Genomic DNA, 24,120 nt, shown 5'->3' on the forward strand with positions numbered 1-24,120 from the left:
GTCTACACACAGGGGGTACACGCTGTGAGCAAAACAGTGTCCATTCCCGGACATGACAGGACTTCACTAATATGGTGGGACAACCCGCAACATTTGTTATCAGGGGTCCCTTTCCACGCACGAAGACCCACAGTGCAGATCACAACGAATGCTTCTCTGATCGGTTGGGGCGCACATCTGCAACTACATCAAGTTCAGGTACTCTGGTCGGCACAGGAGTCACTTCTACACATAAATCTCCTCGAGCGCCGAGCTGTATCCAATGCATGCAGGCACTTCCTTCAGAGGATCCGAGGTCGTGCAGTCCACATCCTCACCGACAATATATGCACGGTGTACTGTATCAACAGACAAGGCGGGGCCCATTCACGATCCCTGTGCGCGGAGGCGATACGACTGTGGAACTGGTCGATCCACCACAATATAATCCTTACTGCATTGTACCTCCCAGGCAAAGACAATATCATCACCGACGCCCTGAGCAGACACTTCCTTCCTCAGCACGAGTGGGAGTTACACAACGAGGTGGCTCACGGTCTCTTCCGTCTCTGGGGGTTCCCGAGTATAGACCTCTTTGCCACTCGTCACAACAAGAAGTGTCATCATTACTGCTCACAGGCGGGTACTGGCAAGAATTCCTTGGGGGACGCTCTTCTGCTCAATTGGGGATCTCACCAACTTCTCTATGCGTTTTCGCCTCTTCCTCTCATTCTGAGGGCACTGGAGAAGATAGCGACGGAGGGTGCAACAGTGATTTTCATAGCACCCTATTGGCCTCGACAGACTTGGCTGACACAATTGTCCAGAATGTCGGTCACTCAGCCACAACGACTTCCACTGATGCCCAACTTCCTGTCTCAACGGCACGGTTTGATGCTGCATCCGAGCATCGATTGCATGCATCTTACGGCATGGCTCCTAACTGGTTTCAGCCACCGGAAATGACTTGCTCTCAGGAAGTGAAACGTACTTATGAATAGCAGACGCCATAGCACTCGCAAGGCCTACACCTACAAATGGCACCGGTTCCAAGCGTGGTGTCTGGAAAGGGACTTTGACCCTCTTGCTTTACCGGTGCACAGCATACTTTGGACTACATCTTCCATCTGAAGACGGAGGGCTTAGCGAATGCTTCGTTGAAAGTGCACTTGGCAGCAATCTCGGCCTTCCGCCCGCACATCGATGGACATTCGCTATCTGCTCACCCGTTAGTTAAAAGGTTCCTAAAGGGACCTGATAACCTATATTTGACCTTCACAATCCCTCCGGAGCCATGGGACTTATCTTTGGTACTGGACGCACTAACTTGTCCCCCCTTTGAATCGTTAGCAACTTGCGACCTGCGCTTGCTAACAATGAAAGCGTCATTCCTTCTGGCAATCACGTCAGCACGGCGGGTTAGTGAGTTGGCTGCCCTTTCAGCCGATCCACCATACACTTTATTTTCTGAACAAGGGGTTCTGCTTCGCGTTCATCCTCCCTTCCTTTCGAAGATAAATTCTCCCTTCCATGTAAACGAGCCCATAATTCTGCCAACATTCTATCCGAAACCTCATTCCTTGCCAGAAGACTCACGTTTACATACCCTCGATGTTAGACGAGCACTGGCCTTCTACCTGCATAGAACACGTGCCTTCAGAAAGTCTCAGCACCTTTTTATAGCTACGGCGGAGCGCTCCAAGGGTCAACAGCTCTCCACACAACGTATTTCCAATTTTATCACCTCCTGTATCTCACGTTGTTATGCCCTACGACACAAATCCTTACCAGGATGACCTCGCGCTCATTCCACCAGAGGCATGGCCGCATCTACTGCGTACCTTAGAGGGGTACCCTTACAGGACATATGCCGTGCAGCAACCTGGTCATCCTTGCTCACCTTTGCCAAGCATTATGCTCTTGCGAAAATATTGAGAAATGATTCAGCGGTGGCGCAAGCAGTCTTGGCCACAGCACAGAGATCATAAGTCCAAAGCACGCCGATACTGCTTGACCACTGCTCTGTACTCACCTCGAGTGGAGCACCCTCGGGGACACTACTCGACGAAGAAGAGAGAGTTACTCACCCTGTGCAGTAACGTCTGTTCTTCGAGATGTGTGTCCCCGTGGGTGCTCCACGACCCACCCTCCTCCCTGCTTCGGAGCTTCTGTTTATCTCTTTCAGATGCTTCCAGTTGGGAGGAAACTGACGAGCCAGCCCGCACTCAGCTGTAACGGCGCGAGGCAACAGAAGCACATGCGCGGGCCGTCAGGGCTACTGCTGTGGAAGTTTCTCCGTTTTGCGGCGCCGGGACGGACCCAGCACCTCGAGTGGAGCACCCATGGGGACACACATCTCGAAGAACAGACGTTACTGCACAGGGTGAGTAACTCTCTCTTTTGTACATTGGGCCACTTCCTGTAATATATTGCCAGAGGATGCCCTTCTACCTGTAATCCTTGAATACTTACTGTATCTCAAGCAATCCCACGTTTCTATGAGCTCAATTAGGGTATGTCTAGACTACATGCCTCTGTGGAAGGAGGCATGTAAATTAGACATACCAACATAGTCAATGAAGCGGGGATTTAAATATCCCTCGCTTCATTAGAATAAAAATGGTCACCCCGTTGTGCTGGATCAGCTGTTTGTCGGCACAAAGCAGCAGTCAAGACGGGGATTGGTCGACAAGGAAAGCCGTTGTCGACCGATTCTGTAAACCTTGTTTCACAAGGCATAAATGAACAGTTGACAACGGCTTTCCTTGTTGACCGATCCCCGTCTTTAACTGCCGGTGTATGCCAACAAACAGCTGAGTTGGCACAATGCGGTGGCCATTTTTATTCTAATGAAGCGGGGGATATTTAAATCCCCGCTTCATTAACTATGTTAGTATTCCTAATTTACATGCCCCTGTTGGCAGAGGCACGTAGTCTAGACATACCCTTAGAGTACATCTTGCAGCAATAACACTGTTTCACATGACAGTTAATGACACCACGGTCTTCGTACATCCCGCAATCAAATGCTTCCTCAAAGGCCTACATGTGTTATATCCTGATGTTGCTGCCCCACAGGCACTGAGAGACCTACATTTGGTACCAAGCATGCTCACAAAACCTCCATTTGAATCTATGGCCACATGCTCTCTTCTCTACTTAATGCTCAAAATGGCGTTCCTAGGTGCAATAAAGTCAGCACAACAGGTGGGAGAGATGACTGCCCTAATGGCAGACCCACCGTACATCATCTTTTTTAAGGACAACGTCTCTCTATGGACACATCCGAATTTTTTACCTAAAGTATGTTCTGCCTTCCACCTTCATCGAACAATACACTTACCTGTATTTTTTCTCAAGTTTCATGCCAACCCATTCGATGCATAGATGCACACGCTTGACGTCTGAAGAGCGCTCTCTTTCTATATCCACAGAACTAGCCTCTATAGGTCGTCCCCAACACTTTTCGTCTCCATTGCAGAGTGTAGCAAGGGGCATCAGATATCATCTCAAAGATTATCCCATTGGATCTCTGACTGCATCACAGTGTGCTACAATTTGAATCATTTATCACCACATACCTCAGTCCGTGCACACTCCATGAGAGCAGTTGCCACTTTGGTTGCTTACCTGAGGAAGGTTTCTATTGACGGTATGTGTGTGCTGCTACATGGACATCATAACAAACTTTTGCTAAGCACTGTGCACTTTCCTCCAGCCCTTTTCACTCTAGAATAGTAGCAAAGGCCATACTAAAGAGAGTTTACTTCCCTGATCCAAAGTCCCTATCACCATAAGACAAATTGCTTTGCTGTGGACCACCCCTAGGTTACTCACCTTGGGTATGAAGCAGTTTACCTTGGGTGTGTCTACACTACCACCCTAGTTCGATCTAGGGTGGTTAATGTAGTCATTCGAAGTTGCAAATGAAGCCCAGGATTTAAATATCCCGGGCTTCATTTGCATCTTGCCGGGCGCCGCCATTTTTAAATCCCCGTTAGTGCGGACTCCGTGCCCGCGGCTACACGCGGCACGGAGTAGGTGGTTCAAATTAGGCTTTCTAATTCGAACTACCGTTATACCTTGTTCCACTCTGTGGCACTGAGACGCATTGACACCTGCTGTGGAGCACCCCCAGTTACAGCTAAGGTGAGTAACCTCCTTTTCTTTAGCTAGTTTGTTAGATAGTTCTTGTTCTTCATGTTACTTTTACTGTTAGTTCGTTAGTAGTTTAAAAAACAAACAAACTTTGTTTCTTCTGTCAAGATGTCTGGTTCTCCAGGCTTCAAACACTGTTTCCTGCAGAGAGGTGATGCCAGTTTCTGAGGGACATTCTCAATTCGTCAGATACCTAAGAGAAGATTATTCACCTCAGCACAGCCCTCACTGGGCCAAACTTAAGGCTAGGTGGGTTTCCCAACCTATGAGTCGGGACCCAAATATGGGTCACCATTGCGTTTCAAAAAGGTCACCAGGTATCTCCCCAGGTGGCTCTTAAGGAGCCATTCATACATTTTTTGAATTGCCCTGGGTCACCAAGTCTTCCTGAATTGTCAAAATGGGTCCCCATCTGGAAAAGGTTGGGAACCGCTGGCTGAGCTTGCAGGGATAGAGACCTTTGATTGAAGTTAATTCTACTAGAGAAGAATTTGCACACTGTTTCTCACCTGGGATCACAACCTACAGTGGTACGATCGCCTCCAGGTTCTCCTCAGGGCAAGAAGATGCCCGAGAAGAGGAGCTCCTCAGTACCTCACAGGAATCTTTCTGCTAAGAAACAAGTATCAGAGGGGTAGCCGTGTTAGTCTGAATCTCCATAAACAACGAGAAGTCCTGTGGCACCTTATAAACTAACAGATTTATTGGAGCATAAGCTTTTGTGTGCAACATGCATCTGACAAAGTGGGTCTTTGCCCATGAAAGCTTATGCTCCAATAAATCTGTTAGTCTATAAGGTGCCACAGGACTTCTCCTTGTTTCTGCTAAGAAACAGTCCTCTACAAGGCTGAGGTCATCAAGTGTCAATACTTATGATGCCCCCAGTATCTGTGCCACCATGGCACTGCCTGCCAGCTCAGGTACCAATCCCAAAAGATCCAAACATCCTAAACTGGTGCCAGCAAAGGCCACCGCACTGATGACATTGGCACCATCGTTGGCATTCGGGGACTTCTTGAAAATCTCCGATCCAGATGCCAGTATGGCACCAAGACCAGATGTGGAACATCCATGGGGCACTCATCTCGAAGAACTCCAGTTACTGCTCAAGGTGAGTAACCTTCATTTTTAAATTGTGTTTTGCCTGTTGGGAGGAGGACTTAACTAAGAGCTTGCCTACACTCCTTCTGTATACAAGTATATTCCCATATTCAGGTCAGATTCCAAGTCTCTGGGCTTCAAGACATGCCTGTGGTGCAATTGCACTGTGTCTGTTAACAACAGCCACTCCAGAGGTCTCAAGTCATTTGTATGGTAGAGGAGGCATTGTTCCATATGCTACTTCTTATCTAAACGTGGAAAACAGTTTTGCTTCTAATTTTGTGTCTACAGTTACTTGATTAAGGCTAGATTGTGTGATTCAGCTTCCAAGATTTTAACAATTTTCTGCTTTACATTCTTAGGGAACTTCTTAGAAAGTTGCATTCAGAAAATATAAGCTCTCTGAGAACACAAACAGAAAATTGTGTGACAATCTTGCAGTGGTGGAAAAAGTACCTTAAAAAATTACTTGAGTAAAAGTACTGCTATTTAGAAAAAAAATTAATTTAGGTAAAAGTCGAAGTATCCTTCTGCAAAAGTACTTGAGTAAAAGTACAAAAAGTATCACACATTAATTGTACTCAAGTATCCAGAAGTAAAAAGTAGCTGTCCTATGGAAATCTATGGTTATCCACCTGATTTATCATAGCGCACCATTATTTGGGTCACGGGGGCACTGATCTACAGAAAAATCCTTTGGGGGGCCACACAAGTGAGAGGCAACCCCCCCAAACAAAAAAAAACCCACACAAACCCTAAAAACCCTCACTGATGTGGCCCCCTACTGAGAGACCTCGCTCCCCTTGTGCTCTAGCCCCACAGTGGGGAGGAAGCGGGGAGGAGGCAGGGAGGACCAAGCTTCAGGGCTTCCCACAGGGCAGATTAACTCTTTTGGGGTCCCAGAGTTAGTAGATTTTGTGAGCCCTCCTCCCAGCCTCTGGAGTGAGGCAAAAATGAGGGATTCAGTGTGCAGGAGGGGGTTGCCAGGGAGTGGGATAGGGATGGGGGTGAGGGTTGGGGTGTGGGTGGAAGATTGGGTGCTGGAGTGGGCTGAGGGTAGGATGTCTGGAAGGGTGGAGTGTCTGGAAGGGTGGGAGTGTGCAGCAGCGGACCAGGGCTGGGAGAGCTGGGTGGGAGGGGAGGCATAGGAGAGGGATGGGAGTGTAGGGGCTGGCCATGAGGGGGAGCTCTGTGCTCCCTGCCGCTACCCGCTGCTCCCATTGGCCAAAATCTGGCTAATGGGAGCAGTGGGGAAACCTTCCCATAAGTGGTTTCCAGCACCACATTCCCCCAGCCAGGGAGAGGGGGAGTGGCATTGCGCTGTACCACACTTCTTCTCCCCAAAATGCTGGATCTGGCCCTGAAGGCTTGGGGCTCTCCACCCCTGCATATATACTGTTTTTGAATGAAAATGTGTTGATGCGGCTATTAAAAGGCTCCTTCATTGGCAGGGTCATTGTGTTTCTTGATTTATTTTTTTTAAATCATCACTGCATGACAATTGGATGCTTTGCACATGCAGCTGTGCTTTAGCAAATCGGAATGTTGGCTTCCTCAACTGTTAGTTACTCATTGCTTTCAGAACCCCACTAAGTACTTAAAACGACTTGAGTAAAAGTCAAAGTATTAAAGAAATAAATTACTTAAGTACAAATATTAAAAAAATGTACTTGAGTAGTGTAACAGTATTTCTACTTAGTTATTTTCCACCTCTTCAGTCTTGGCATCTAAATCACACAATTTATTCTGGGATATGTTTAGTTTGCCATTACACATTCTGGCCATGATGAAAGAAAAGCAGGCGGCAATAAATGTAATTTAACTAGGTCACAGTTTTATTCACTTAAAATACCTGGAAGACGGTGCCCAGAAATAAATTGTACAGTGCATGTCATCATTTCCATAAACATTTCCATATAATCCCTAACTTGGTCCTAGCCATCCTGCTGCTGGGATTCTCTCTTTTGCCTGATACGGAAATGAACTAGAGCTTTGAAACTTTGATCCTGATCTGAATTGTTGTACCATTCTGCAGGTTTGGATATGGGATTCTGGTTCAATCTCATCTCTATTTATTTATGGTAAGAGATTTTTGAGAATAAAAAGGAGCACTTTTGGGAAAGAAGAAAAAAAAAGAAAACTTCAGCATACCTAAACTGACATGAAGTAATTTGTGTCTTTAGCTTTTTATTACTACTGCTCCTACAACAATATTTTTCTTTTTAATCTGAAGAAACCATTGAAGAGGTGAGAGCTGATAAGACTATTGCTGAAAGATTAGCAGAGCTGTTTTCCAGTTCCCCTTACTACAAAGAAACAAAAGCAGAATTAGAGAAACTGTCTTTGAAAAATAAAAGGAGGATGAGTGCAGATTTCCAACAAATAACATACAGCACTTCCTTCTTACACCAGCTCAAGTGGGTGTCGAGACGCACATTTAAAAACTTGATATATAATCCACAAAACTCCACGGCCCAGGTAATTGTAGTGAATCTTCAATACATGAATATTTATAAATAGTCTTTTTCTTCCTGAAGATGAATTTGATTGAAATACAAAATTTTGGCTTCTAATAATTAAGAAATTAGCAAAAAAAAAAAAAAAAAATCATCTGACTGATAAGCTAACAGTATGACTTTAAACTCTTTCACATTATGGAAATCTTTACATAGTCATAGATCATTAACAGAGAAATAGACCTTCATTCTTTTCAGAGCTGCCTTTGGCACTTTTGCTAAGTATCAAATACAGTAGAACCTCAAACATCAGAGTTGTGAACTGACCAGTCACCTATACACTACAGTTGGAACTGGAAACACAAAATCAGGCAGCAGCAGAGATTTTAAAAAAGTACAATAAATCACAGTATTGTGTGAAAATAAACTATTAATAAAGGGAAAGCAGCATTTATCTTTTATTTTTAATTTTCCTTTTCATAATAAAGTTTCAATTATATGTTAAATCAATGTTCAGTGTTAAGAACAACCATAACATTTTGTTCATAGTTACACAAATTTCTGAATTATGAATAACCTCCATTTTCAAGGGGTTCATAACTTTGAGGTTCTATTGTATATGTTAAAGGTTTTCTGCTACCCAGTCCTACATCTGTTTATCACGTGCTAAGGTCAGAATGTTCTCTATGTGATAATCATTTCCAAAGCAATGGGCTGCATTTTCAGAAATAAATGAGCTCTAGTAGTCTGAACACGGACAAAATTCCTATTGACTTCAGGCCAGATCATGTCATCATTACTTACATGGAATATCTTATACTCTGCATTTGGTTCCATTGATTTAAATGAGACAACTTATGGAGCAATATACTTCTCAATATGAGTAAAGATGATATAACCTTTCTGTCAGGTAGCACCAGCAGCAGCCAGGGTTGGATTAACTATCTAGGAGTTCCTCTCCATTGATCCATCACAGAATCGGCTGTGGGTGAGCACGGCTCAAGCCTGCACCCAGTAACCTGGGAAATTCACACAACACCCCTGAGTTCCTCTGGGAGGCAATGCTTCCCCACTCGCAGGCACAGAGTCTGAGTGTGGAAAAGAAACTTTTATTAAAAGGGGAGGGAAGTAATGTGGCATTATTTTGGGAAAACACCACAAACAAAGTTCATAACCAAAACCACGAATGAATATCCCAAGCTCAAGTAGGTTCAGCAGTGTCCTTTTCCTCTCAAGCCCAGCAATGTAAGCGTCCCCTTCACATGCCCAACCCATCTTTGTATGCCACTCACTGTCACTGCTCTTGGTCAAGGCAGACCAGAGTTGAGAGGTGATCTGCAGAGTTCACCATCCATCCTGAGTGGGGGAGAAGGGAGGAGTGGGGTAAGAGGCATCTCACCCACTGTACTGGTCACTCGCCATCAACCTGCTCACTGCTCTGGTGCTGCTCTGCTGGCCGTTTGTCGCCCCTCACTGCCTCCTCTCTGCTGGCTGCTCCCCACACCTCTACATTTTCACCCTACTAGCTGCTCATCGCATCTTCCACTGGCTTGTGGTGGATTTGGCTCTGGACCAAATCTAGTGATTTCAACTCACAGTGATTTCAGCTCTTGGCCCAAAGCACAGTCCAGCCACAGGAGATTCCTTAGGGAGCCTTTCTTTCACTCTCATTGAAACAGTGGGGAGAAACAGGTTGGACCAGTCTTACGGAGGGCATGCAGCCTGCTGACTCAACTCCCTCTCCAGCTTAATCTATAGGTTTGGTGATCATATTTTCTGAAGCAAAAATAGGGACACATTAGCCACACCCTCTGACCCCGGCTAGCCATGCCCCGACCCCTGTTAGCCACACCCACCTGCCACAGGAAAGTCCCACCCCTGGGGTAGTACTTCTGGGATCAAGATGGATACATGATCAGAAGTTTCATGTGACCCTTCTCAGATCTCCTCTCACTGTCCTCTACCAAGAGTAATGGGTTTGGGCACAATAAGATGCCCCCATCCAACTATTCTACAATTGCATTAACCCAGGCCCCAGACCTAGCGTCCCATGACACTGCAGCACTAGAGGTCCATTAAGTCGATTCAATAGGTCTCAAGATCTGAGACCTTTTACTTTACATAGTAAATGTAGCCCCATTTGACTCTGGGCCTAGGAGTCATCCTGAACTATCCCACAGTTTCATGGGACTACTTCCTTAGTCCTCTTAATGGAAGATGCTTACGAATTCCAATGAATTGGTAATCGTTGGGGGCTGGAGCAGCTCCCCACCTGCTGCAGACAGGAGGCTGCTGCAGCCCCACAGAGGGCCCACTTCAGACAGGGGTTGCTCTCCTCTGGAGCAGTCCCTGTCTGTGGGAGGGCCCACTGGCAGTCAGGGACTGCGCAAATGTCTGGAGCAGTGTCTCTGTGGGGAGTCCAGCCTCCTGTGGACAGGAGCTACTCCAGAGGGGGCTGAGAGCCAACAGCAGCCATGCTGTGAGTTAACATTAACAGGTTAACTGATTAATGAGAATTTACATCCCTAAATGTACTGAAACTACATTTTTTTTAAGTTACTGCAAAACTATTGAGTGTCCTCCATTTTCACAATCCATCCTGGAAATACTGAACTAATCATGACAATTACAGGGTGAAGAAGACCATGTCAGTAACCCTCACCACAACTGCTTGAAAGGTACATTTCTCATAGAGGTCAATGGGGCTGAACTATTTTATATGTAAAGCTGCTGAGAAATGTATATGTCAATACCATGATGGCAATGCCTATATTAGGTAAGTAATACTTAACTGCCAAATGAGACCTCTTCCCAACCTGCTTACAAAGGGCCTGATCCAATTTAAACTAAGCTAGGATTGGGCCCAAAGCAATCTGTTAACATTACTCAAGATCCAGTTAACATTTAGTCACCCTTCAAAAATATAAAGGAACTATCAGTAAAAACCCCACTGCCTGGTAGACGCGATCTTTGAAGAAAATTGAAGAGACTTTGAATTGACTTCTTCTGACAGCAGAGCTTTCTCTCACTGGACATGGGGTCTTTTGCACAGGTTTAACTTTGTGTGTCAGAATAACTCAGAAATGCATTGTAGCAGCTAATTCCATTCGGCTACGTCTACACTGGCCCCTTTTCCGGAAGGGGCATGTAAATTTCAGCAGTCGTCGTAGGGAAATCCGCGGGGGATTTAAATATCCCCCGCGGCATTTAAATAAAAATGTCCGCCGCTTTTTTCCGGCTTTTAAAAAAGCCGGAAAAGAGCGTCTAGACTGGCCCCGATCCTCCGGAAAAAGTGCCCTTTTCTGGAGGCTCTTATTCTTACTTTGAAGTTAACATTTAAATCCCCCGCGGATTTCCCTACGACGACTGCTGAAATTTACATGCCCCTTCCGGAAAAGGGGCCAGTGTAGACGTAGCCATGAGGTTTAGGCAATGTGCAGCCCAAAGACAAAAGAACAAATCCCTTGAAATTGGAAGTCAGAACATCACACCTCTTCACAAAGCAAACAAAGAGCTTGTTTACCCAGACACACAAGTCATGACAACCCTCTCTGGAAAGAGACAATGCACCCTACCTCACCGTGGACACGCCAAGTGTTTTCACGTGGCTTCTTAACATGCTGGTTAAATCATCAACTGCTTGGATGAGGAAGACTCACAAATAGTCTGTCCATCATTCATACCGGAGTGATGTGGTGATTTCAGTGCTGTGGTAACACACCCAATCTCTCTGTGATCTCTTGTGGAGCAGCAGAGAGCCCAGGGCAGTCTTAGGGAAAATTTTCCAGCACTGGTGCATGTGACAGGCATACACACACCTATGTTGAATGGACATGAGCAACACATCTCAAAGAACAGCAGTTACAGAATAGGTAACTGTCTTTTGTGGGCCCCTCAAATATGAATGTTCTCATGATTTAGTGGCTGAATTATCATCCTTAAATCAGTCTGATAGCTCCTAGAATTTCCCACGTGCCATGTGTGTATTTAAACAAACATTTGAGACTCTTTTAAAATAATATCAACAGTGAATGGGCAAGGGGCAACTAGTTGTTATAAGTGTGTTTCTTAGAGGAACTGTTCTAGTGCTTCTTTGAAAGCTTATGACTTTTGTGAAGAAATACATTTGACGTGTATTGAGAGAACCAACTGAAAAATCCCATTGCCAAAGCAATGAAGGATTAAAGGATGGAAATATAACTAATGCCTATCAACATGCTTTAATGGAAAGTAGGCCTCAAAAAGTGATATCACATTCACTTGACAAGGCAAGATTGGTAAGATTGCCACACAAGCATTATGGATCGCCTTTTTTGTTGCATTTCCCAACAGTTTCCTATGTTCAAGACCCGACACTGTAGTCAGATATCTTTAAAGTTCCTCCCCTTCTGGGAGAGGACTTCTACCTATGCTGTCATGTAGGCCTCCTTCATTTGACTGCCCTTTACTCTTTCTTTTAATTTCTTCTGTCAACTTGATCATGTGTGATGGGATAGATCACAGAGATTGTCACGCAGGCTATGTCTAAACTGCAGTCTTTTTCTGCAAAAGATTATCGCTGTGCTTTATTTGCATAATTAATTAGCAGCTGTTTTTGCACAAGAGGCTTTTGCACAAAAAGGAGCTGTGTAGACGATTACTTTTTGTGCAAAACCCCCCTCTTGCGCAAGAGCCATTCTTCCTGAAAAAATGAGGCAAAAGCCTCTTGCGCAAAAATGGCTGATAATTAATTATGCAATTGAAGCGTGGTGATATTCTACTCTGCACTTTATTTGCATAAGCTTTTGCAGAAAAAGGCTGCAGTCTAAACTTAGCTCCAGTGTGCAGGTCATGCTACTGAGCCTGCCTATCTACCTTCTGGGGCATCCCACCAACCTGTCCTGCTTGTCCAGGAGCTCTGGTCTCCACCAGCCAAGGCACAGAATTGGGGTAACAACCCCCCAATAGAGCAACACAGACGCTGAACCATCTCGGCAATAGGAAGGCTTAGTTATAAGGCCAGTGACAACACCAGGAACACAGCCCCAAAGTAGACCAATATTCTAAATAAATCTTATCTTATATAAAAGTTTTACACACAAAAAAGCTTGTAAGTTCATCCTCTTTATCAATGAGTGAGATAGTCTCAGTGTTACCCACTAGGTAACAATTATTTACACTGGGGTACACAAAAGTGTTTTTATTAAGTATATAAAGTGGGATTTAAGTGCTTGCAAGTGAAAACAGACAGATCAAAGTAAGTTACTAAATGAAAATAAACAGAACAAGCCAGTTAAGCCTAATACCCTAAGGCGATGTCTACACTGGCATGATTTTCCGAAATGCTTTTAACAGAAAAGTTTTCCGTTAAAAGCATTTTTGGAAAAGCACGTCTAGATTGGCAGGATGCTTTTCCGCAAAAGCACTTTTTTTTTCCTGCAAAAAAGCCCCTGTGATGGACCCGGCAGGGTCCGCACTAGCCCCGTGGAACGAGGAGTAACGGTAGTTCGGAATAGGAAGCCTAGTCCGAACTACCTAGTTCGTGCTGCGTGTAGCCGCGGGGCACGGAGTCCGAACTAGCAGACATTTAAAAATGGCAGCGCCCAGCAACATGCAAATGAAGCCCGGGAAATTCAAATCCCGGGCTTCATTTGCAACTCCGGTTGACTACATTACCACCCTACTTCGAACTAAGGTGGTAGTGTAGACATACCCCCACAGACGAAAGAGACCAGGCAAAGCAATCGATTGCCTCAACGGGAGCCTCCACCGAAGTGGACGAACCTATGGAGCCCCGACAGTTTTTAGAGTGGTTCGGGGAGACTCAGCAGCAGCAGGCTCAACAAGAGCAGTTGGTCCAGCAGCTGACTACCCAATTTCAGGAGCATCAGAGACAGCTGATCCAGGAATTAGCCATGCAACAAGACCAGTGGCAGCAGACGGTGGAGCGAAGGTGGGGGACGACCACGGGCAGACCCAGAGGAAATGGGGAGGGACCCAACCTACCCCTGCGCCTTACCAAGCTGGGACCCCAGGATGACCCCGAAGCGTTGCTCACCACGTTCGAGCGCGTGGCAACAGCAGCCCGATGGCCATCGGAGCAGTGGGCCACCTTGCTGGCCCCTTACCTGAGTGGACCAGCCCAGCTGGCATATCGCAGCCTGGTGATCACTGACGCTTTGAATTACCACAAGGTGCGAGAGGCCATATTGGACCAGCTTGGCCATTCCCCCGAGACCTGCCGGCAGAAGTTTCGCCAAGAGGTGTTTAGGCCCGGCGACCGACCTCGGGCGGTGGTGCAACAACTGCAGGAGTGGGCTAACCGTTGGTTGGAACCCGAGCACAAGACCGGCGCGCGGGTCACAGAGATGGTGGTAATGGAGCAGTTCGTATACATCCTGCCGCGGGAGGGCCAAAGGTGGGTACGGAGGAACCAGCCCACGACCCTCCACGAGGTGGTCACCCTGATGGAGGCCCACCTCCTGGCCGAGCGAGAAGACGGCGGCAGCAGACGGGAGACCCTGCCAGGTTTGAAGGTAGGGGGGCCCAGGCCCCAGGGTAAACCCGCCGAGTGGGAGCCAACGCCGGGAGTTCGACAGGGAAGGGACAATATCCCTCGGCTGGCGCCCGTCTGGCCCAGCCTGCCCCCGGAGAAGGCAGAAGGGGGGGGAGTGGTTGGAGATGGCCCTGAAGGAGGCCCGACCGTGACCCCAGGGGGCATGTTTTCAGTGTGGCCAAGAGGGGCATTTCAAGCGGGAGTGCCACCTGATGGACTGCACGTTGAATCAGGGAGAACGACCTGAACTAGAGTACGGTGACCCCGAAGAAGGGAATCGGGTACTACGGAAAATGACAATAGAGGGACGCGCGGTCCAAGCCCTAGTGGATTCCGGCTCCTCAGTAACGCTCGTGCGGGCCGACCTCATCCCCCTCGGGCGACCCGAAGGCCAGCCGGTATGGATGAGATGCGTCCACGGGGAGGTAGAAGCGTACCCAACCGTCCAGGTCCACATAACGGGTGGCGGGGAGGACCGCATGTGGAGGGTAGGCAAGGCCAGGACCCTGCCCTACCCCATGCTCATGGGACGTGACTGGCTGGGGTTCGGGCCGTTGCTAAGGAGTCGGGAGCACTCAGGCACGGAGGAGGCTGGGGAGGGAGATCCCCCCAGAGGGCCCCAGAGAGAGGGGACCTGTATGGAGCTGGAGGCAGACCCGGACTTCATGATGGAGCAGAGGATGGACCCCACTCTGCAGAACACCTGGGACCAAGCAACTGCGCCAGAGGAAACGGAGCCGGAAGTAACTAGGCCGACCCAAGGGCCACAATTCCAGGTATGGAACGATCGCCTGTATCGGGTCACCACCGAGCAGGGTGGGGAAGTCCGGAAGCAACTGGTGATCCCCACCTCCTTCTGTCGGGAGGTGCTGGAATTGGGGCACGCTAACCCCTGGTCGGGACACGTGGGGCGCGAGAAAACACTTGAACGAATCCTGCAAAGGTTCTATTGGCCAGGGGTCTTTCAGGCCGTGCGGTACTTTTGTGAGTTGTGCCCCGAGTGCCAAAATACAGCCCCGCCCCGGGTCCCGAGAGCCCTGTTAGTGCCCCTCCCGATAGTCGAAGTCCATTTGAGCGGATGGCCATGGACCTGGTCGGATCCCTGGAACTGTCGGGGAGGGGGAACTGATATATCATGGTGGTTGTGGATTATGCCACCCGCTACCCTGAGGCCGTCGCTTTAAGGAACACAAAGGCCCCGACCCTGGCGCGAGAGCTCCTGAGGATCTTCTCGCGGGTCGGCCTGCCACAGGCCATCCTGACCGACCAAGGTCCGAATGTAATGTCCCGGGTCATCAAAGAACTCTGCAAAATGTTAAAAATCAAACGGTTGCAGACGTTGGTCTACCACCCACAAACCGACGGGCTGGTCGAACGATTTAACCAGACCCTGAAGGGGATGTTACGATGGTTTGTGCAGGATGACCCCTGGGGGTGGGACCTGATGCTGCCCGGGCTTTTATTTGTGGTAAGGGAAGTCCCTCAGTCATCTACCGGCTTCTCCCCTTTTGGGGAGATAAATTCAGGTTGGTGACGGATCACGCCCCTTTGGTCTGGCTAAATTCTATGAAGGATACAAACGCCCGCATAATGCAGTGGTACCTGGCCGTGCAGCCCTACTGTTTCGAGGTAGTGCACCGACCAGGGGCCACCCACCTTAACATGGATTTCTTTTCGTGGCTAGGAGAACAGACCCCAACCCGCAACCAACCTCTCCAAAGGGGGGAGGTGTGTGACAGACCCGGCAGGGTCCATACTAGCCGCGGGGAAGGAACTCCCCCCCCGGCCCAGGGGACGGCAGCCACGGACGGCAGCGGCGGGGTCAGCTCTGCACCACCGGAGCCAGGACACAGGGCTGCGCGGGCGAGCACGTGCCGGGGAAAGCGGGGGCGGACTCGAGCCACCGAGCAGTGTCCTGCCGGGGTGCGTCGGGCACGCACCAGGGAGGTGCTGGCGGGGCGGGGCTAACCCTCCTGACATCACTCCCCGGGGACTTTAAATGTGGCAGCCAGACGCCTAGGACTGGGGGAGCGAAGAAGCAGCCACCCTGGCTTCCAGGGGTACCAAGCCTCCTGCCCCCGGGCAACGAAGAAGGACAGTGCCTGCAGTTGGCGGATCACGTTGGGATGGACCCGGCATCTCTGGCGGGGTGAGTGACCCAACACACGCCATGCCGAGGGAGCCGGCAGGCGGGGAGTGGAAGGAGCCCGAGGCGGGGCCTTTCTGGCACCAGTGGGCAGACGAGTTGAGGGCAGCGGCCCCGTCTGCCGTGGAGAGCGGCCTGTAGGCACCGAGCTCCACTTAGGGCCTCGGGCTGGGACCCAGAGGAGAGGGCGGGCCCAGGTCCCCCACTCCCTATACACACACTCACACCCCCACCCCTAAAGCACCCTCAAGTGACCAGACCCCTCCCCACCCCCACGACAAGGGCACCGTGAGGACAGTGGTCATGACCCAGCCCTATGGGCGCACAACCGCCCTTTGGAGGGGCGAGAAAAGGGGCTGGGACCCAAAGGCCCGCAGTCGGGCCGAACCTTTAGCCCCGCCAAGGGTGACGCGTTGACGGGTCCGCTGAACCCCCTCTGTCGGCTGAGGCAGATGGGTGATCAAACCCGGCCCGCATACCGGGCAGACTAAGGCGGAGGGTCCGCGGAGCCCCCTCTCTCCCTCGTGGGAGGAAGTAGGGGAGCAGTGCTCGCAACCGTAAACCCGCCACAGCCCCGATCGCCTTTTTCGCGATCGGGGCTTTTTTGCGGAAAACAGTACTATGCTGTCTACACTGGCCCTTTTGCGCAAACGTATTTCGGAAAAAGACTTTTGCCCGAACGGGAGCAGCATAGTTTTTCCGGAAAAGCACTGATGATTTTACATGAGATCGTTAGTGCTTTTCCAGAAATTCAAGCGGCCAGTGTAGACAGCTGGCAAGTTTTTCCGCAAAAGCAGATGATTTTGTGGAAAAACTTGCCAGTCTAGACACAGCCCCAGTGTTTAAAGGCAGAGCTGACTAGAATCAACTAAGAGTCCTTGTCTTGTCTCAGTGATCGCTTGAGCAAAAATCATTGATAAAATCTTGTCTAGACTGACCCTGGATGCAACATGCAGGCAGTGTGTTGAAGGGCAGTGCAAAGGAGGCAATGGTGGTGAGGTACCATATTACCTAGTGAAATCATTGGTGCTGAAATCACTAAGGACTGGAATTTGACCACAGAACTGACACTTTCTTAACAAAGACTCAATTTTTGCTATTTAAAAAGTAAATCAATGTAACAGAAAACTTCAACGCTTTCTGGTAACTTTTTAAAAATCAAACTTTAAACTTTATTGAAAAGATTGGATAGTTTGCAGTTGAAAATATTTGACCTGCACTTAAGGCAACTGATTTAATTATGTGTAAAATTTTGCATAATAAAGGATGGCATTTTTTCTTTTAATGTTCAACTACATGTTGTGGGTGCGTTGTTTTTTGTTTTTTGTTTTTTTTGTGTGTGTGTGCTCATCAAAAAATCCTGGGTGGCGGGTGGAGCCCCGCCAAAGTGGTTCGAATTGGGCCCCGCACTTCCTAAAGCCGGCCCTGGTTGTGGCTGCCTACCTTCGGCGTCTCGGCATCACGCTCTTCCCTTATTTAGACGATTGTCTACTGAAGGCTTCCACCTGGGACGAGGGTACATTGGTGGTCACCACAACGAGGACAGTGTTCAAAGCTCTGGGGCTCATAATCAGTTTCTACAAATCTTCCCTAATGCCTCATCACTCCCTAGAATTCATTGGTGCGAGGCTCAATTCATTAACTGCAAGAGCATACTTACCCCTAAAAAGGTTACACATCATCCAAGACCTAGTTCAAACTTTATCGATTGCTCCCAAAACCCGTATACTTACCTGCCTACAGCTGTTAGGACACATGGCTGCCACCATGTATGTGGTGCCTCACACAAGACTTCATCTGTGGGGCCTTCAACACTGGCTATTCACAGTATTTACACCAAGTGTTCAGAGCACACAGGACAATCTCCATTCCAAAAGATGTCAGGGACTTACTAGCGTGGTGGAACAATCCCAAGAACATACTAACGGGTGTCCCCTTCCATGATCAGAAACCCACAGTTCAAATCACAATGGATGAATTACTCAGGTAGGGTGCTCACTTGCAAGACCATTGGGCTCAGGGTCTCTGGATGCCTCAAAAGTCTCTGCAGCACAAACTTCCTTGTGTTACGAGCGGTATTCAACTCCTGCAAACATTTTCTTCACATGATCCGAGGTTTTACAGTTCAGATCCTCACTGACAATATATGTACTGTTTACTATATCAACCAGCAAGGTGGAGCTCGCTCTCAATCCCTCTGCACAGAGGCCATCCAATTGTGGAACTAGGGTATTCAACATGGTATTACCCTTACCGCAACATACCTTCCCAGCAAGGACAACACCATTGCCAATACCCTCAGCAGACAATTCATCCCACAACACGAATGGGCAGGGCTCGACAAAGTATCGAATCTACTCGCCCATGGCGAGTAGATGTCAGCCGGGCGCCCCGTTCATTTGCGGTGTGCGCATGCGCAATGCGGGTCTTGCGCATGTGCAGTGTGGGACTGGCGAGCGGCTTTCTCCACCGTTAGTCAAGCACTGCAAATGGGAGTTGCACAACGAGGTCATCCGTGATCTTTTCCAACACTGGGGATTTCCCATTATAGACCACTTCACCACTCATCTCAACAAAAAGTGCCATCGTTATTACTCGCGAGCAAGCATCGGCACAGCTTCCTTACGAGATGCCTTTCTACTCGACTGGACTCATCACCACTTGCTGTATGCCTTTCCCCCTCTCCCACTCATCCCGAGAGTACTGGAGAAGATAGTATTGGATGGTGCAATAGTGATACCGATAGAGCCTTTTTGGCCCTGACAGACTTGGCTAATGCAACTATCGCGAATGTCAGCATCCCGACCACAGCAACTAACAAAGCTGTACAACTTACTGTCTCAACAGCAGGGTACAATAATCCACCTGTACATCGATAGCATGCACCTCACCGCATGGCTCGTAGTTGGCTCTAAACCCTGGAAATGAGGTGCTCTCAGCTGGTAAAACATGTGCTCATACACAGCAGACGCCACACCACTCGAAAGACTTACCTCCACAAATGGTATTGGTTCCAGTCCTGGTGTTCAGCAAGAGGCTTCAACCCTCTTTCCCTTCCTATCCAGCAAATACTCGATTATATCCTACATCTAAAGATGACAGGCCTGGCGATATCTTCCCTCAAGGTTCACCTGGCGGCAATCTCAGACTTCCAATCTCCCATTGATGATCATTCAGTATTCACTCACCCATTAACCAAAAGATTTTTAAAAAGGCTCATAAATCTGTACCCCACTCAGGATTCCGCCAGAACCGTGGGACCTAGGTCTGGTCCTGGACACTTTGACTTGCCCCCCCTTAAAGCCACTTGCAACATGCGATCTCTGCATGCTCACTATGAAGGTGGCGTTCTTGCTTGACAGAACCTCGGCATGATGGGTGAGTAAGTTAGTGGCTCTCTCTGCTGATCCGCCCTACACATTATTTACCGAGCACAGGGTAGTGCTTTGCGTTCACCCTCCCTTTTTACCAAAGGTGAACTCTGTCTTTAATATAAACGAACCCATAAGCCTGCTGACATTCTACCCGAAACTTCATTCCAGCATGGAAGAGATGCACTTACACACACTGGACATCAGAAGAGCGCTGGCCTTTTATCTTGAAAGAACACATGTTTTCAGAAAATCACAGAGTCTTCTTTTATCTACAGCAGAACGTTCAAAAGGCCAACAGCTCTCCACACAACGCATTTCCAACTTGTCCAACAGCCCCGGACAAGGAATGCAGTGGCTTCCCTGCTCTGCAGGAGGGGTGAGTCGAGCGCAGAGGTTTCCCTGTGCTGCGGGAGCGGGGGTTGGCCCCAGGGCAGGCGTGTGAGGGAGTTTGGCTGCGCCGCGGGAGGCACTCGCCAGCCCGGGAGGAGGCACACGCTGGCTTCCCTCTGGGGGGGGGAGGGGAGAATCCTGGAAGGAGGTGGGTGCAGGGGACTTTCTGCCCTCACTGCCCCCCTGTTCCCTCTCCTCAGCCCCCTCTCCCCACTCCTCTGTTAGGGTGTGTCTAGACTACATGCCTCCTTCGACGGAGGCATGTAGATTAGCCAGATCGGAAGAGGGAAATGAAGCCGCGATTAAAATAATCGCGGCTTCATTTAAATTTAAATGGCTGCCCCGATCTGCCGATCAGCTGTTTGTCGGCAGATCGGGGCAGTCTGGACGCTATGCGCCAACAAAGAAGCCTTTCTTCATCGGCACAGGTAAACCTGGTTTCACGAGGCTTACCTGTGCCGATGAAGAAAGGCTTCTTTGTCGGCGCATCGCGTCCAGACTGCCCCGATCTGCCGACAAACAGCTGATCGGCAGATCGGGGCAGCCATTTAAATTTAAATGAAGCCGCGATTATTTTAATCGCGGCTTCATTTCCCTCTTCCGATCTGGCTAATCTACATGCCTCCGTCGAAGGAGGCATGTAGTCTAGACACACCCTTACTTCTGTCCACTCTCCAGCCCCCTGTTCCCTCTCCCCACTCCTCTGTTCCCTCTCCCCACTCCCCAGCCTCAGAAACCTGTCCCCAGCGGCACCCTGTCCCCAGCGGCACCCTGTCCCCAGCCTCAGAAACCTGTCCCCACTGGCACCCTGTCCTCTCTCCCCTCCCCCAGCTGCAGAAACCTGTCCCCACTGGCATCCTGTCCCCTGCCCTCCCGACCCCCACTCTCCACTCCTCTGTTGCCTCTCCCCACCCTCAGAAACCTGTCCCCACTGGCACCCTGTCCCTAGCCCTCCTGGCACCCCGTTCCCTCTCCCCACTCCCCAGCCTTCTGTTCCCTCTCCCCACTCCCCAGCCTCAGAAACCTGTCCCCACTGGCACCCTGTCCCGTGCCCAAGCACCCACTAGCACCCTTCCCCAGTACTATGTCCCTTGCTCCCACCAACACAGTTGGGGCCACATGAAGCTTGGGGGGGGGGAGGGGTTGGAGGAAGGGGTTTTTTGCATCTCATTTGTGTGGCCCCAATTGACTTTTCTGTGGGTCAGTGACCACTGACTCAAAAAAGGTTCCCTGCCCTTTTCAGAAATAAAGACAATGCAGAAACTTTTTGTGTTTGACATAGTATTTTATTTAAAAATGAAGCCTGGCCAACAAACCCCCAATTGGGGCCAATCCCCCATCTGGCCACAGCATCATAACACTCCTGCACTCCTCTTTCCCCCAGACCCTACATCTGAGCCTATCATTAACTGGAACCCCCTGCCCTGAGCCCCTCACATACCCCAACCCAAATTCCTGAACCCTCACATCCAGAAGTCTAGTAATAGAGACGTAGCCGTGTTAGTCTGGTCTTGCTGAAACAAAAAACAGGACTATACAGCACTTTTTACAAAGACAGCTTCCCCAATTATCACCTCTAATGTCTATGAGATAATGATATTAACTTCTCCTCTCATTCCCCCTCTGTTCTAAAATCTGATTTGTCTATTTTATATGTGTTCACTTTTTTTGATTGTATCCCTTTGGTATATATGGTCATGCCAATTTTCTTCCACAGTTTGATCTGAGGAAGTGGGTCTGGTCCACAAAAGCTCATCACCTAATAAACCATCTTGTTAGTCTTTAAAGTGCTGCATAGTCCTGTCTTTTGTTTCATCCAGAAGTCTGTGGCTTGCTTAGTACCCTAACCCTACATCTGACCCCAACACTGCCCCGCCTAGAGCCCCCTCCCTGAGCCAGCGTTCCCTTATCCACCTCCTCCTGCATCCAGATTTCCTCCCAGAGCTTGCACTTCTCACCCCTTCCCACACTCAAATCCCTTATTCCCACCCTGGAGCCTACACATCCTGTCTCAACCCAGCGAGAGGGTACAGCTAGACTGCAGGAGTTTTTCAGGATTCTGGACATATCCCAGAAAAACTCTTCTGTATCCAGGGATGCGTTTGTTCTTCCACTTTGTTTAGTGGAAGAGCAAACATGATCTTTCGGTCATTCCTATATGCCTCTTTCCATGAGGAATAAGGGGGCTTCCAAAAGAAGGTTTTTTTCTGACATTTGGTCCAGTCTAGACAGGCCAAACGTTGGAAAAACTTCTTCCTACAGAAAAATTGGGGAAAAAAGTAGCAGTATAAGGGTTGGGGGTAGCAAGTGATAGAGAGGAGAAGAATGGAGAGGGCGGGGCTTCAAGGAAGGGGCGGGGTGGTAGATCTTGGCTTGTTCTGTCATTTAAAAAGTGATCTTGGGTGTAAAAAGGTTGGAGACCACTGGACTAGAGGGTGAGTGTTTATTTAAAATGAGTTGCATCAAACAAAGGGTTCAATAAATCTGTTAGTCTATAAAGTGCCAGAGCACTTCTCGTTGTTTTTCTAGTCTTTTTAATCTCTCTTCATAGGGGACCCATTCCAAACACCTAATCAGTTTTGTTTCCCTTTTCTGAACCTTTTTCAATACCAATACATCCAATACATCTGTACGCAGTATTGTTTTATATAGAGGCAATAAGATATAAAACAATGGTTTTATATAGAGGCAATAAGATATTCTGTCTTATTCGCTATCCCTTTTAAAATGTTTCCTAGCATTATGTTTGCTTCTTTGACTGCTGCTGCACATTGAGTGTATGTTTTCAGAGAATTATTCAGAATGACTCCAAAATCTCTCTTGAATAGTTATAGCTAAATTAGTCCCCATCATATTATATGTATAGTTAGGATTATTTTTTCCAATGTGCATTACTTTACATTTCCCAACATTCATTTTAACTTGCTATTTCGTTGCTCAATCACTTAGTTTGGTGATATCTTTTTGAAGCTCTTCATAGTCTGCTTTGGTCTTAACCATCTTGAGCAGTTTAGTATCATCTGCAAATTTTGCCACCTCACTGTTTATCCTTTCTCCAGATCATTTATAAACAGGTTGAATAGGATTGGTCCTAGTACAGACCCTTGGGGGGCACCTCTAGTTACCTCTCTCCACTCTGAAAACTTACCATTTATTTCTAACCTTTGTTTCCGGTCTTTTGAGAAATTATTTAGCAGTTCTTGCTTCTGATGTTCTGAAAAGAACATTTTCCTATTTTTGATTTTTTGGCTAGCTGTTCTTCAAAACTCCTTTTTGGCTTTTCATATTAAATTTTTACACTTAATTTGACAGAGTTTATGTTTCTTTCTATTTGCCTAACTAGGATTTAACTTCCACTTTTTAAACAATGCCTTTTTATCTCTCACTGTTTCTTTTACTAGGTTGTTGAGCCACAGTGGCACTTTTTTTGTTCTTTTACTGTGTTTTTTATTTTGGAGTACATTTAAGTTGGGTCTCTTTGAAAAGTTTCCATGCAGCTTGCAGGAATCTTACTTTCGTCTCTGTACCTTTTAATTTCTGTTTAACTAACCTCCTCATTTTGTGTAGTTCCGCTTTCTGAAATTAATGCATTATGGTCACTATTTCCAAGCAGGCCAGTTATATTTACCCCTTGGACTATATCCTATACTCCAATTAGGACTAAATCAAGAATTGCCACTCCCCTTGTAGGTTCCAGATCCAGCTGCTCCAAGAAGCAGTCATTTAAAGCAGTGTTTCTGAAAGTGTTTCTGTGGGAACACTTAGGGTATGTCTACACTGCCACCCTAGTTTGAACTAGGGTGGCTAATGTAGGCATTCGAAGTTGCGAATGAAGCCCAGGATTTAAATATCCCGGGCTTCATTTGCATCTTGCTGGGCGCGGCCATTTTTAAATCCCCCTTAGTGCGGACTCCGTGCCCACGGCTACACGCGGCACGGAGTAGGTAGTTCAAATTAGGCTCTCTAATTCGAACTACCGGT

General features: G+C 48.1%; 1 protein-coding gene across 3 annotated transcripts in view; it reads left to right on the forward strand.

Annotated features, from left to right (window-relative positions):
• Positions 1-24,120, forward strand: part of LOC102448589 (broad substrate specificity ATP-binding cassette transporter ABCG2-like) — a 142,800-nt gene that overhangs the window by 54,540 nt on the left and 64,140 nt on the right. For all 3 annotated transcript variants that reach the window (XM_075929563.2, XM_075929565.2, XM_075929566.2), the window contains one exon: positions 7,472-7,716. In XM_075929563.2, the coding sequence (XP_075785678.2) occupies positions 7,472-7,716 (245 nt within the window). The remainder of the gene's footprint in view (positions 1-7,471; positions 7,717-24,120) is intronic.

The sequence above is a fragment of the Pelodiscus sinensis genome, chromosome 4 (genome assembly GCF_052426305.1).
Source record: "Pelodiscus sinensis isolate ZL-2025 chromosome 4, ASM5242630v1, whole genome shotgun sequence".
NCBI classification, from domain to species: Eukaryota; Metazoa; Chordata; order Testudines; family Trionychidae; genus Pelodiscus; species Pelodiscus sinensis.